Source organism: Podarcis muralis, chromosome 16 (assembly GCF_964188315.1).
Source record: "Podarcis muralis chromosome 16, rPodMur119.hap1.1, whole genome shotgun sequence".
Classification (NCBI taxonomy): Eukaryota; Metazoa; Chordata; class Lepidosauria; order Squamata; family Lacertidae; genus Podarcis; species Podarcis muralis.
The window spans coordinates 38720000-38735952 of record NC_135670.1 but is presented as its reverse complement, the minus strand read 5'-3'; the positions used below and the strand labels follow the sequence as shown (position 1 = coordinate 38735952).

General features: G+C 43.5%; 1 protein-coding gene across 2 annotated transcripts in view; it reads left to right on the top strand.

Annotated features, from left to right (window-relative positions):
* The window catches only part of HIP1R (huntingtin interacting protein 1 related), a 70061-nt gene that overhangs the window by 29183 nt on the left and 24925 nt on the right, over positions 1 to 15953 (top strand). For both annotated transcript variants that reach the window (XM_028710614.2, XM_028710615.2), the window contains exons 7-14: positions 665 to 726; positions 4007 to 4147; positions 7844 to 7901; positions 8407 to 8482; positions 8754 to 8894; positions 10226 to 10287; positions 11357 to 11429; positions 14526 to 14709. In XM_028710614.2, coding sequence (XP_028566447.2) covers positions 665 to 726; positions 4007 to 4147; positions 7844 to 7901; positions 8407 to 8482; positions 8754 to 8894; positions 10226 to 10287; positions 11357 to 11429; positions 14526 to 14709 — 797 coding nt within the window. The remainder of the gene's footprint in view (positions 1 to 664; positions 727 to 4006; positions 4148 to 7843; positions 7902 to 8406; positions 8483 to 8753; positions 8895 to 10225; positions 10288 to 11356; positions 11430 to 14525; positions 14710 to 15953) is intronic.

The window sequence follows — 15953 nt, the reverse complement described above, 5'->3', positions numbered from 1 at the left end:
AAGATGCTTTGGATAGGAGCCCAAGTAGCTCCTTGGCTGCCTAGTTCTGATATTAACTGATCCTGCCAGATCAGTGTTGCCTAAACTTCCGAAACCTAGATTACAATTTTGTGTTGTTCTTATTCTTCTGGATTAAAACTAGAGGCACAGTTTTGCTCTTGCACTCAACAAGATCTGTCTATGTTCTCAGTCAGCTCCCAGAATGTTGAGCAAGCCTCTTTCTTGCAGCTGTGGGACAGCCCAGTTAATATTATCTCTTGGCATTTCACAGTCCCCTTTAGTCTAGGTGCCCAGGAATGGGACCATGTTTTCTTGGCCATGGGATGCTTCAGAGATTCCCCCATGCCTACCAGCTGAAATGTAGGCAACACCCAGGAATCACTCTGGGTTGATTCAGATGTAATGCCAAACCATGGCTTGCTCTATCCATTGTGTAGACTCCAAGCTGTGACTTTGTGTCTTCCCCGATGCACAGGCAAACCATGGATTGTGAGGTTTGTGTGTCTCAGCCATGCTGGCTAGGGCTGATGGGAGTCCATTATCACCATTATCACTTTAAAAAGCATGGTATACCATTTCTGAAAAGGCAGGCTAATGGCAGGATATTTTGACAGTCGATGGTCCTTGTTTTATGTCTCTCATTAAAAAAAAATTTTTTTTGTAGCTTTCAGCTGACAGTTGAGATGTTTGATTACATGGATTGCGAACTCAAACTGGCAGAATCAGGTAATCTGACTTCAGTTCCTTCCTTTGTTTCCAACTTTCTTTCTCTCTTTTTGCTCATAAAATTGTGTGTGCTCCAGGATTGTCAACAGTGCCCCCACTCAAAAGTTCTGGCTTACTCCTATGATTGTAACAGCAGCAGCAGCTGCAGAAAGTGAGAGTCAGAGCTTTCCACAACACAGCCATAGGCATTATTTGTGAATCAAATGGCTGCTAAAAGTACAGGAGCAAGACAGACTAGTAGTTTTTTGTTGGTTTTTTGATAGGTTGGCAGCCCTTAGCATATTTTTTGGATGCTAGTGTAATTCCAAAGTACATATTCTGCACAAAGACAGTCTGAATTCAGCAACCTGTGTAAAGTATGCATGCTTTTGGAACCCTCCCTCTCCTACAAAACCCCTCAGATGTCTTTCTTTGTCAACTTCGCTTCAATTCTCCAATAAACAGAGGCAGAGCGCTGGTCTCTGCCCCACCTTGGCTTTGCTGGTTTGTGACTACCAGCCAACAAATGTGTTAATACTCCTATAGAAATTTATTATTACTATTATTATCACTCAAAGTACAACTCAGGACTTACCCACGCTAACTTTTTGCTTTGCTCTTTCTAGATAGAGGTCTGCACTTTAGTGCTTTGTGTCCAAGTGTGTGTGTGTTCTTTTTGCCCTAAGCTTTTACAACAAAAACACACTCTTTAAAGCTGAATTGGAGCAAATGTCAATTCAGGTTTCCACAGCTTAACGTTTGCTCCAATTGAGGTTTAAAAAGTGGGTTTTCATAGGGAAAGCTCCGGAGCAAAAAAGAAAAGAAAATGGTGCTTGGACATGGAGCATTAAATAATGAACCTGTTAACGGAAAAATCCGAGGGCTCCCTTGGACAAAAACAAAGACACCAACCAGGATAACTTGGAGCAAAACAGCAGCCTGTAGGCTTGGCCTTTATTGAACTGTTTCAACAGGGTGCTCCCCTCACTTGCAGGAGAGAGGAAGGACACAGAAAAAATGGTGTGCAAGGTCTTATAAAGACTTTTGAAATTCCCCTCCTGTAGATCAAGACCACCCCCAGAAACATCATGCATACATCACAGAAAGGAGGGGTTGAGGGAGGAGTTGTGGTGGTAACCTGAGTGTCCTGTCACCTGGCTGGTTCCCCCTTTCCCCCTACCCATGAATACTTTCCAGGTGACAGAGGGGAGTTTGCAGTTTCCTGCCCCCAGAGGGAAGAGCTAATTATCGTCCTTTGTTCCAGTCTGTGCTGAATCCACTCCCATATGCAAGTTCTTTGTGATCTTGATGGTCTTCTGTCTGGGACCATCAGGGTTGGCATAGCAACTGGGCAGGGCTCCTGTGGATGTGCTGGGATGCTCAAGGGATTATGGCTGCCCTGTATCAAACCCTCCCCATTTTGTAGTCCTTCCTTCATGGAGTAAAATAAAAGTGGAACAGTGCAAATCCGATGTATGGTTGATTTTCTATGAATTTATAACAGAAGCGCAGTGTATGTAGTGTGTGAGTTTGAGTGTGTGAAGTTTGTACAAACTGAATGATGGGGGGGGGGGGGGTTCCTGCTACAAACCATGCCTGGAAAGAGCAAAGATAAGAGTGGATGTGTCCTCGGTTGGCCCAGAACCTACAGTATTTATGTTCAGACAGGTTCAGAAACTACTCTCAGGTTTAAGCTCCTCCTAGCCATCAGGGGGCATTATTTCTAGCTATTTGCTGTGATAATGCTAGGCAGGAGCCTCTCTTCCGCAGGAACCAAGGCAATGTCGTTCCACATGTGGCATTTCTGAGCACAGAGCTTCTCTTGGCGCAGATCATTGAATGGGCCTTACCTTGGGGTGTTGCAGGTCATGACTGTGCTGCTCTCAGTCGTTTGAATGACCTGGTATTCTTTCTGCTGCCAGGCAAGGCTGTGTGTGCCTTAATAAAGTTAATGATAAAGCTTTCATAAGCTGAGAAGATTGTGCTTGGTCCTGCCCAGCAGCAGCCTGAGTAAACAAAGGTGATAGGAGCTGAAGCTGCCAGTTCAGTCACGGGGAAATCACAGTCCTCTGTTGCACACTGGTTCCTTTAACAGGCCAGTTGTCCTATGCCTTTTATAACCTCAGATGTTAACATTTTCAGAATCTAGGAATCTCCCTGCTGGATTCCAAACAAAAGCCCCCATAGATTTTCCTCCCCATCTACCAAATAAAGTGGTGACTGGTGCTCTTTGGGACTGATGGAGCAGGAGGAACCCGAGCCAATCACAGGCAGAGCCAACAAATTCTAGTTTGTTCCCCACCCTCCTCCCTGCCAAGTTCTACATGGGCAATACCGAGACTAAAGAGGAAGCTGATATTATCAAGGTCACCCCCTGAGCCGCTTGCAACTAAGAAGGCAGGCAGGTGAGCACTGACTAAGTGCAGATTGATGTTGATAGGGCTCTGTTTGCCGTAACAGACCAGCCTCCACTGGCCAAATACATTATCCAACCTTGCTGCAGGGTGTGAAGGAGGATGCCAACTGCTGTGTTTTGCCCCTGGCATCTGGCAATTGGAGGCATGCTCCAGAACAAGGAAGGTTATTTATTTAGAAGATTTACATCTCTGTTTTTCTAGACTTGGTTACAGCAGTTGTGGAAGCATGCACCATTTTATATAAGCTGCAAAGTTCAGTTAAGCTTCCCGTTTGATTTTTACGTATTATGCACATAAGCATGTGTATGTGTGATTGGTTTTATTTAAATATGCACCGGCACACACATACAGAGGTGTATATACTGCCAACTTGTTTGCTGTGCTGTTTAGTTGTGTTTAGGACTAATTGATTGGAGATATAGAATATGTATATACACACACACAATCTTAGAAGCAGTCAAACAGCAGATGAAGAGATCCTGTTTCCTGTAAGTACATTGTAAAACACTAAGTAATAATATATGAAAAACAAATGATCAAACAGAGAGAGAGAGAGAATGCTGTTTAATTAAATGTTTCAGCTGAGGAAGGTCGAAACCAAAATGTTCATCTAAATAGTATTTCAAATCTCTATTTTAATTTATAAACCTACATATAAATAAGCATGCACACATACAATTCTATGATTCTATGAACATGTACACAGATACTGGGGTATCCAGAGACATTCCAATAATCCAGCAGCAGCAGCAGCAGCAGCAGCAGCAGCTGTATTTGTTATTATTAAAGGCACCATCTCAGTCTTAGCTTTCCATCCATAGAGGATACTCAAGGCAATAAAGTGCAATAAAAACAGTATTTGAAATTTCCTTTCCTCTCTTCAGTTTTCAGACAGCTCAACACCTCCATGGCTGTCTCCCAGATGTCAGCAGTTCAGTGCCGGCTGGCTCCCCTCATTCAAGTGATCCAAGACTGCAGCCACCTCTACCATTACACTGTGAAGCTGATGTTCAAGCTCCATTCCTGTAAGTTGCTCTTGTGGGGGTGTGGAAGCATACCATGGTTCAGGTGCAGTTCTGGGACATTTGGGGAAGGGTCCATGGCTCAGTTGTTTTAGGGCAGATGAATTGCATGTAGGTTTGTTCCCTCTGGTTCTGTCTCTGGTGTCTCCCAGTTGAAGAAAGAATCTCAGATGATGGGAAAGAGGCTGGCCAGAAATTCATCAGCCAGTTAGAGAAGGTGTCAGTCTACCAGAAGATGTTGCCACTGCGCTTAAGGTGGCCATACTTGAACAAGGAAACCGCTAAACTGCAATTTATAAAGAAGTTAAGCTCTTATTCATTTGTGGCTGAGTAGAGACAGTGGTTTCATTTCCCATTACAGATGTTAATTAACTCCCCGTTGTCAGTTTGATTGTTTCATCACTTGTCACTGCATTTGTATCTCATTGAATTCTCACTCTCTGTACTTTTTGTATTTAATTTTTCTCTGACCTTACCTCCTTACGACCCTCCTCATCCCTTATCACTGTCCGTGTGCATGTGTGAATGCAACCAAGGATTACACTCATGCATTTGATGAGATGGACTCTAATTCATGAAAGCATATGGTGTAATAAAATATTTTAGTTCTCTTGGTTGATTTTTTCCAGTCATAGTGGACAATTCTGGATGAACAAAGAGTCTGAGCTGGTATAAGGCAGCTTCTTGGGCTCACAAGTTCAAGTTGTTTTGCACTCTGATCACCTCCTGTCACTGCGGCTTACTGAGAGGGAAAGGTTGACATGGTGCAAACACACTGTTGGGAGCACTGGATTGGCTTCAACAGTGCATTTGCACCGTGCTGACCTTTCCCCTGCAGTGATGCTGTCTGGTAAGCCTTACCAACTGCTGCTCCTCCCAGTAGTTTACATAGGGAGTGAGTCAGACCATGGGCCCATCCAGTTCAGTACTGTCAATATTGACCAGCAGTGGCTCTCCAGGATTTAAGGCACTGAGTCTTTCCCAGCTCTGCCTCAAGGTGCTGAGTATTGAACCGAGGAGGACCTTCTCTGCATGCAAAGCAGATGTTGTACCACTAACTGCTGAGCTCTGGCCCTTCCCCAAAGCAATGGAAAAATCAGAAGAAGCAGACTCTAAATGCTTGAAGGAAAACTGATTTCTTCCTTTAAGTACCTGGATATTATTCCTCTGCTTTCCCCACCTCTGTCCGTGTTTTCTGGGTTTTTCTGGTTGGTTTTTAACAATAGCAAGAATAACAACAAAAAGGCTTCCCGCCCATTCTAAATTAGGCTGGTAAAATTAAAATAGCTGGGGGGCTGGGGTGGGAGAATCAGGTGTGTGGAAGGGTCAGCTGTCAGCTCACTATTGAATACTAGTCCCTGAGCTGAACATCCATCTGCTCTGAGCATCATGGACTTTAATTTTAAGTGTAGGTCTGTGTTCTGAGGATGGACCAATCAGTCAGTTTCTCATTTTTACAGGCTTAAGCTCTGTTTCCTCCACATCAGTTTGCTTGGTTTATTTAAAAATGAATTTAATGAAAATTTTAGTGTGCACTTCTCCAGATAAACACATTTTATTAAAATTTTACCTAATACACTCATTTTTGAAGAGATTTCCTCTAATATTCTGCACTTTTATATGCTGTTTTCACCAACGTATACTTGGCTGGGACGCGGGTGGCGCTGTGGGGTAAACCACAGAGTCTAGGGCTTGCCGATCAGAAGGTCGGCGGTTCGAATCCCCGCGACGGGGTGAGTTCCCGTTGCTTGGTCCCTGCTCCTGCCAACCTAGCAGTTCGAAAGCACGTCAAAGTGCAAGTAGATAAATAGGTACCACTCCGGTGGGAAGGTAAACAGCGTTTCCATGCGCTGCTCTGGTTTCACCAGACGCGGCTTAGTCATGCTGGCCACATGACCCGGAAGCTGTACGCCAGCTCCCTCGGCCAATAAAGTGAGATGAGCGCTGCAACCCCAGAGTCTGCCACGATTGGACCTAACGGTCAGGGGTCCCTTTACCTTTATACTTGGCTGGAGAACAGTTTTGCTGTGTCCTCTGCAGAGTATGAGAGAGTGAATGATTTGCCTAAGGCTATGTGGGAAATGTGTTTTTTTTGGTGGGATAACTATGGTGAGATTTGAACTCAAGATTTCACAGTTCACAGCATAGCAGCTGTGCCATACTAGCAGCCCAAGGCTTTTAGCCTTCGGTTACCTCTTATTCTTTTAGGCATTCATATTAGGCTCTTCTGCCAAACAAATGGGCTCTGAATGGAGTTTATGGATAGTATTCCTTAAAAAAAGCAAAGCCATAAATATCACTCGAAATCAATAAACAATACGGTCCAGACTTTCCCAACCTCGTGCCCTCCAGATGTTGCTAAATTCCAGCTCCCATCATCTCTGACTCCACTGGTTGAACTGGTGGGAACTGGAGTCCAACAAAATGGCGGTTAAGATACAGACTGCCCTTTAAGGCTATGTAGAGCCTGTTATTTGTATTCCACAATGAGAAAGAATTTACTTGAAAGGTGGGTAATAATAATATCTGTCTTGCTGATGTATGTGAGAGAAATCCCTGCTGATATTTATCTGCTCTTCCCCTTCTTGATCTCTCTTCACTAGCTTCCTTCTTTACAGTGGCCTTTCTCTCTTTCTTCTTTTTAATTTTAAAAAGGGATTCCCAAGGGGGGAAACCAGCATTCACAGGTTTTCATTCTACCTTCCGTTAGGGAGCTTAAGTACATCCTGCCGTTGGCTTTTCTGAAACCAGGATTCAGTTCCCAGAAGGACAGGACTAACCTTTAAATATGTCATAAGTTTTGCACAAGACTTATGCTAAGGAAAGCCGGAGGATTATTAAGCATATTTGTGTACAGTTGGCCAGATTTGCATTAATTTTGCTGAAGCCATGGAGAGAGAGAGGGTGTGCAAGGGAGAAACTGAAGCCTGGAAAGACCTGCTTATTTTGATTGTGAACAATGTGCTTCCTTAAGAGTTCCAACAGCCAGGCAGTAAATCAGCCATATTATTTATTTCATAAAATTTATACATTGCTTGATTGTTTAAAAATACTCTCAAAGCATTTTAGAAAACATAAAAGAGTAAAGGCAATAAAAGATTTGCAGCCAGAAGCCACATTCCTTTCTGGGAATCATAGAATCCAACTCACTGTATGTGCTTAAAGATGAAAACAGAAGGACCAAAGCTTAGTAATATTGCTTGCTTTGCATGCAAAAGATCCCAGATTCAATCCCTGGTATCTCCAGTTAGGGTCTAAAACCATCAGTGAGCTAAATGGAGTTTTTCTTTGGAATAGCTGCCAGGCCCTCTGCTTTCGGAACCATGACTTTTCCAAAAGTGCTTCTCTTCCTCTTCTCCCAAACTTTCAGAACCTGCAGCTCAGTGGCAGAGCATTTGCCTTGCATGCAGAGGGCTTCAGGTTCAATCTCCAGCACATCCACGTAGAACTGGGAACATTCATTGACCGAAACCCTGGAGAGCTGCTGCCAGTCAGTGTAGGCAGTACTGAGCTAGATAGACCAATGCCCTGACTCGGCATAAGGTCATTACCTATGTTCCTAGCAGACTGTGAAAGCCTAGCTTGGGTGCTAGGTGTGCTTTTCTCTGGCTCAAACCCCTGTGTGTGCTTTCTTGGCAAATGGTCCATTGAAGTCTTGGACAGCCCGTTCCTTTCTTTTGTTCCTTTCTTCCTCCTCAGGTCTCCCGGCTGATACGCTGCAAGGGCATCGTGACCGTTTCCACGAGCAGTTCCGCAGGTAATATAATAATTAGAATTATATTTGTTTTTGTATTTAGCTGTAATCCGCCTTTTCCCTTGACAGGGCTCAAGGCAGCTTACAGCTAAAAGCATATTTTAAAAGCAGACATTAAAAAAACAAATAAATATGCATGGGACTGCACTGTAAAACATTATTTTAGAGAAAGGAGGGAAAAGTAAGTTTAAAAGAAGCGTATCTACACCCTTCTCTGGTGAAAACCAGGTAATGACTTGTGGCCTGCTTTTCAATCTGTGCCTGGGCTGAACTACATCACATAGGATGGAAATCTTTGTGGTTAAGCTCACCATTGAGATTTTCAGAAAACACCACACCTACTAGTAGGCTTCTTGGACACACGGCTTCCTGTTGGCCATCGTGGAAACCACAAAGCTGGAGTAGATGGTCCCTTGCCTCATCCACCAGGATTCCTCTTGCGTTCTTAAGAGTCAGACCACCTTGCTGTTGGTTTCAGTATTGACAATTCTCTTTCCCCTCTCTGTAGCCTCAAAAGCTTTTTCAAAAGAGCATCGGACATGCTGTATTTCAAGCGGCTCATCCAGATCCCACGGCTGCCTGAGGTACAGTCTCTCTTCTGCCTTCTCCTCCTGCTCCCCAACCCTGACAATCTGGGGCTGCTACAATGCCCCTGCCTGCTACTGTCTGTAAAGCTTTTCCTGAAATTAGGCCAGTTTACCCACACTGTGTGTGAGGGGGTCAGAGAGGGAGAAAGCACCTGTCTGCCCAATCCAGTCTCTGGCTGTGTATTTGTGAAGCTGCAGTTATGAGGGTGCCATCTAGTTTCACCTGCACTGTAAATGTGCCTGACTCCTTTTGTTCCTCCTCCATTAGAACCCGCCTAACTTTCTGCGGGCATCAGCCCTGGCCGAGCACGTGAAGCCTGTTGTGGTGATCCCAGAAGAAGAAGCCCCTGAGGACGAAGAGCCAGAGAACCTGATTGAGATCAGTACAGCCCCGACTGTGGAGCAACAGGTGAGACATGCTAAGGGGGTCTCTAGAGTGGTGAGCTTCACCCACCACTTTTAGGTGTACCCCCACTAGCACTGGATTTTGGGCTGTGCAGATTGTTCCCCACACAAGGTGCTGAGCTAAGGGAGCACAACACTTAGAAGATCCACTGGGGAGGGGCACAATTTTGGCCTTGCACAGGGAGCCATATTATGAAAGATTACCAAAGACTGCCCCTGCCCCCACTAGAAGGTGCTTATGAGGGAATGTGGCTGTAGGAACTGGAAAAGACCATTCTCTCCCCTCCCCCTTTAGTGCATTTGTTGGGTGGGACACACCATTTTGCTTTAAGGAAAAAAATTACCTGAAAAAGAGTAGGAATTGGATGAAGTGCAGTGGGTATAGGGGAAAAGATGCCCAGCCTCCCACCCTTCTCTATAAAAAGTGGTTCTTCGTTTCATTTCGTTTTAAAATGGTTTTAAGATGCTATTCTTAGCCGACTTGTAAATGCCTTACAAAGTTGAAAGGATGGCTAAGCTTAAAAAGAAGAAAAGAAAGAGATGTGTGTCGACTGCACTTGGAATAAAGCCAGGAAACAAACTTGGCCATTGTGCTTGGGCAATGCATTTACAAAGCTGTAAAAATTGGACACACAAAATTCTTGGCAGTGATTGCAATGTTTTCCAAATGGAGCTTTGCTTTCGTTTGTTGTTTCCTGGCTGCTGATGTTTGCTCACTGTGTGATGACGTTCGCAGGCCAAACTGGAAGTGCTGCCAGGGCCAGTCTAGGAGGTGCAGGTCTGGGAACCCTGCAGAACCCAGAGGGCTGTGCATGGGCCAGGGGTGTTCCAGCTTGGCATCTTTTTGTGGGAGGCAATGCATGGTCATGTGGGCTTCCCAGTAAGAGCTGTGGAGCTGGAATCCAGCATGACAGCTCCAACTTCTGCAACACAGCATTTGAAGAAAAATAAAGACACATTTGTCCACCCCATATGGTAGAACAGTGTCAGTGTGTGGTGCAGCCCCACTCTCTGAGGGAAGGCAAGAGTCACCAGGGGGCAGGGATTGGAAGGCACTTGTTTCAAGGGTCATGCTGACATTTCCATGGCTTATTCTTTTACCATTGTGGCATCCCAGTACTTCCACACAGGGGAGCATTCAGAAGCATAATGGATCTCAGGCGTGCTGAAGAAACAGTTCCGTGTGCAATAGTGCATTTTATTTAGTTGTAGATGCATGATAAATAAAATGATGTAATACTGTATCTCCCTAGGAATACAAAGCATTTATACCATATAGCCATAAAGATGAAGCTTCCCCTTCATTGTCAGTCTTTTAAATATTTGTTTCTGCAGAATGTGTCGTCTGATATATTTGAACAGACTTTTGGACCACCCAATGGAATAAGAGATGATAGGTAAGGGTGTTTATCAGCAAAATATCTCTCTCTCTCTCTCTCTCTCTCTCTCTCTCTCTCTCTCTCTCTGTGTGTGTGTGTGTGTGTGTGTGTGTGTGTGTTTGTGTTTAAGCTGGCATCTTAATAATGAGGTTTAGCATTTATGCAGCATTCGGACTATTTAACAGAAAAAGTTGTATGTGTATTAACAGTCCTGTAAAGTAGATCATTATTATCATATCTCTCAGCGCTGTTGTTTATGTAGCCAAAAGAGTAAAACCCATTTCCCAAGGAAGAGATATTTCCTTGATGGTTCGCACCCAAGGTCTGCAGACATGTGTGGAATTTTACGCAGCATGTGGAGCAGAACAGCCCAGTGGGAACTGAACCTGGTCAGTGGGTACAAAAAAAAAGGATGACTGTTGGAGGGTGGTGGTGAGATGAAATGGAATACCCCAGAACAGGGTGGTCCAACGTAGAGCTGGCCCTCAAGGCCTTTTTTTAGCGGCCCTTGGCAACAGTGGATGCCCCCACCCCCCAGTCCTCATGAGGCTCTCAGCTTTGGGGAGGAGGCATGAGGGTTCTGACAGGGTCCTAGAGTCCTTCCTCCTCCTGCACAAAGCCTATTTGGCACTTTCCCAACTTTGGGAAGGAGGTGCGAGGGACCCCAAAGCCCAGCACCTCATTTAGCTGGCTTGGGGGCATCAGATTTTGGCGGTACCCACCCACTCACCCCCCTTGTGACAAGGCAATCAGTGGCCCACATGTTCCATGTCAAAGTACTATTGCGGCTCACTTGGTATAAAACGTTTGTCCTCCCTGCCCTAGAAGAGGACACACCTTGAACCTAGTATGGGGGTACTCCATACTGCAACTTTTTGGTTACAGACCCCACTTGTTATCCCAGTATTGCTGGCAGGAGGTGGGTGGTTTGAGGCTGAGACAAAGAAAAGGAGAGGCTCTGATGTGGCCCTGAAGCCTTTGCAGCAGAGGAGAGATTTGCCCTGGGGGCCTTGAGCTCATAGCTCTTCATCACTATACAACATCAACTCAGAGCATTCTTGTGTTTATAAAACCTTTTAACCCTCAGGGATCTCCAAATTGAAAACCTGAAGAAAGAAGTTGATCTTCTTCGAGCAGAGCTGGAGAGGATTAAGCTTGAGGTAACATGGGGCACTCTGTGTGTTTGTGTGTGTAGGCAAAGTGAGATGTCTTACTTCAATTAATAACTATGATACATTGGAATTAAGTGGATTCATGGAGATTGCATCATCCTAAGGAAAAAGCATATACGTATTTTGCAGAAATTCATAATACCCAGCATAGAATTGATTTCTTTCTAACATCAGCATCATTACATCCCTTTACTGGCTGATGTGACATTGATATTCCCATTATAGCTGATCACTCAGCAGTAATACTGGAATATAATTTATCTAAAAACCAGGAAGGTACGAGGAGATGTATCTTAATATATCATTACTAAATGAAAAAAACTTCATTTAATATATAACCCAAGAAACGCAAATATATTTTAAAAATAACTCCAAATCTTCAATGTCAAGACTGATGGAATGGGAAGGATATAAAGCTTACATCAGAGGGAAGATAATATCTTCTCTGCCAACAAGGCCAAGCTGCAAAGATTAAAAGAAAATAATCTAAAAATTTCTTTAAAAACACTATGGGGCGATATGGCAAATAACCCATCTAAGGTTACATATGAAAGAATACAACAACAAACATTAGAGATGAATAATATACTAGCTCAAAAAAATGAGTTCAGCCTACTAAGTCTAAGACAAATATATTGGGAACAGGGAGAAAGACCGATATTGAAAGGTGGGGACCTCTAAACCTCTCCCTTTGGGGAAAGGTTAATGTCCTCAAAATGAATGTTGTTCCAAAGCTTTTATATATTCTTAGAGGATTACCAATGTATATTCCCAAATTATACTTCCAAAAAATAAATCAACTATTTAGATCGTGCCTGTGGGGGGTACAAAGCCACCAAAAATATCACCACATAAAATGCAACTTCCAACGAAGGAAGGCGGCTTTGGGCTCCCAAATCTGGAATTGTATCACCAGGCTTACTTGCTGAGTAAGACTAATTATTGGAGAGCTTAGCAGGAATCCCAATTGGGCTACTCTCGAATATAGTTTCTTTGAACCTCTTGTAGGGTGGACTAAACTCGGCTCCAATTTTATGAAATATCCTATTATCCTGGAGACTATTAAAGCCTATAAAAATTTGAATGAATATAAATAAAAATAATAAGGATGACCACTATCAGCATGAGAAATTAACAATATGGGCCAACCCAAAATTAAAAATTGGAAATCAAGTAATAATTTTGCAAAATTGGATGAAAAAAGGTATTTTGACATTGAATCAATCAATTGATGGGAATTACAAATTTGTGGAATATAAGACTTTGCAAGTAAAGTATGGATTAACCAGTGAAACAAAATGGCAATACATCCAATTGAAACATATGTTGGAAAGGCAGTTTGGCCCTGACGCTATAGCAGCATCGGAAACACCCATGCTGCTACAAGATTTAACCTCTGCAACAAAAACAAAAAACTCTATACTTGCACTATATAAAACCCAACTCAACAGGAAGAAAAATAATTTAGAATACAGTGGTGCCTCGCAACACGAAAAGAATCCGTTCCGCGAGTCTCTTCGTCTTGCGGTTTTTTCGTCTTGCGAAGCAAGCCCATTAGCGGATTAGCGCTATTAGCGGCTTAGCGGATCAGCTGATAAGCGTCTTAGCGGATCAGCTGATAAGCGTCTTAGCGGATCAGCTGATAAGCGGCTTAGCGATCAGCTGTTAAGCGGCTTAGCGGATCAGCTGTTAAGCGGCTTAGCGGATCAGCTGATAAGCGGCTTAGCGGATCAGCTGATAAGCAGCTTAGCGGCTTGGGGAAAAGGGGGGGGGGGGAGGAAAAAAACCCTGCAGGAACTCGCAAGACATTTTCGTCTTGCGAAGCAAGCCCATAGGAAATTCGTTTTGCGAAGCACCTCCAAAACGGAAAACCCTTTCGTCTAGCGGGTTTTCCGTCTTGCGAGGCATTCGTCTTGCGGGGCACCACTGTATGATAGACAAAAATGGAGTCAAGAGTTAGGGGTACAGATAACAAATGATATATGGGAGTCAAGTATAAAATCAACAGAAATAGCCTCTGTGGATCTAAGACTAAGACTTATTCAACAGAAAATAATATTCAGAGTCCACCGGACTCCAGCAAAACTATACCAGAAGAAAATAACAAGTGCAGACAACTGCTGGAGATGTGGGAGTAAAATGGCGAACTCAGTATATATGTTGATTAACTGCCCGATGATAAGATCATTTTGGTGTGAGGTGAGGATATTTATAGCAAGAGTAATAAAAAGAAATTGTTATTTAGGGGAACTGAATTTAATTCTAAATTATATTCCAGAAATGTGGGAGATTTCAAGGGGTCAAAAAAATGGATGTACCGTGCTATATTAGAAGCAAAAAAAATTGTTTTGATGAATTGGAAGAGCCGCAAAAAGATTTCATTGAGCACACAGATTTATAATATGGACAGATTAGCTACATACGAATGAATTGCATGTCGATGAAAAATAAGAATGGATAAATATGAAGAAATCTGGAACGAATATTTAAGCTATAAGGCAGATAGTGGTGGGAAGTAGGGGGAGGAGAGAGAGGTGAGAAAATATTGTTTAAAAAGGTGTAGTCATAGGTATATCAGGGTATTCAAATCTGAATTGTCAAATTGTATTATTATTGTTATTATGGTTTTTGTTGTATGTGTCTTTTGTGGTTGATTTTATCGAAAAAATGATTAAATAATTTTTTACAAAGTGAGATATCTTACTTTGGGTGCTACGAAAAGGAAGTAAACTGATAATTATTTATATTTTTATATTTTTGCTGCTAGGGAGTAGGGGAGAGGCGCTTGTGAGATTTTGTATGTCAGGTGCTAAATGAGCATTGCTCGCCTTGAATAATTCGGCAGAGAGTTGGTGATTGGCATCCAGTGAGCTTTATGGCCACGTAAGGATTTGGTCCCAGGCCGACATTCTTACCATTGTACCACATTGACACTTGCTGCTTCCCCCAGTGGCCAGCAAGATGCCTGTGTGGGAAGCCCCAAAGCAAAGGGCACAAGAGCATTCTGCTTCTGATCCTGCAGGTAACACACGAGCTGTCATAATTATAGCCATTGCTTTGTATGTGTTTTGCTGCAATACTCAGGCTCAGAGATACATCACTCAGCTGAAGGCCCAGATTAACAGCCTGGAGGCGGAGGTGGAAGAGCAGCGGAAGCAGAAGCAGAAGGCCCTGGTGGACAACGAGCAGCTCCGGGATGAGCTGGAGAGGCTGCAGAAGGCAAAGCTGGAGGGAGACAAGAGTCGAGGGCTCTTCCTAGAAGCAGAAAGTAGGTGCTGCCTTTGAAAAGCAGGTTATGTGCGTTGACCTGAGCTTTTCAACCAGCAATAATAAGTAAATCCTATTTATTGTGCTAAGGAGTGTGCACTTGGCACTGTCTACCTCAGGGATGGGGAGCCTCAGGCCTGGGGTCCAGATATGGCCCTCCAATTTCTCTGCCTGGCCCCTGGAACTACCCCAAGGTCCACACACGCCCTCTCTTCCCAGACCATGCCCCTCACTGGCCCTGCTTCAAACCCTGAGTGTTTCTACTAGGTTATGGAATGGGACCTTGGGCTCTGATGTTGCCTCTTCCTTCTCTGGATGGAGGATAGAGAGGGGAGTGCAAGTTGTCAGTTGTTTGTAAAAAGCAAAAAAAAAGGAGGAAAAGGTTCTGACCTCCCTTCGCCTCTTCAGCCTGGTCCTCGGACCCTTGTCGGCACAAAAAGAGTCCACGAGAATATCCTTGCAGAGTTTTATTCTTAAAAGTCTTTGTGCAAAACACGACTGAATAACTATACACACCAGCACCAACCAACCCAAACACCAGCCACAGCAACAAACTAACATTTCTCACTTATATATACAACTTGGTGCAGACCGCTGAGTCATGCTGACCCAGCTTTATTCGCATTAAAGAAACAGCAGCCATTTTAGCCGTGACACCCCTTCTGTTTCTTTAAATGCGAAAAACCCCAACAGAAACAATACATACATACATTATATACATAAACCCAGTTTTGTCATCAGTTCATTATGGCATGATGCTGGCAAAGGCTTGGTGAACAAATCAGCAATATTATCTTGTGATTGACAATACTCCAGTTTGATTACCCCATTCTGTACACAATCTCTAACATTCGCATGACGGATAGCAATATGTTTTGATGCGGATTTCATTATTTCCGAGCCCGCTAATGCAATGCACGATTGGCTATCTTCATACACTTGGATAGGCAAATCTACTTTACAATCTAGATCTTTTAGTATCTGTATAAACCACATGATTTCATTGCATGCTAGCGACAGGCTCCCATATTCTGCCTCACAGGACGAGGTTGCAACAAATCCTTGTTTCTTTGACCTCCACCCAATTATGGAATTGGCAAACATCATAACCATTCCACTTGTAGATTTTCTGGTAGCTACACAGCTTCCCCAGTCCGCATCAACAAATACTTCTAGTTTTTCGTCTTGTGTACTAGATATCTTCAAACATACATTTAATGTCCCCTTTAGATATCTGATAAGCCT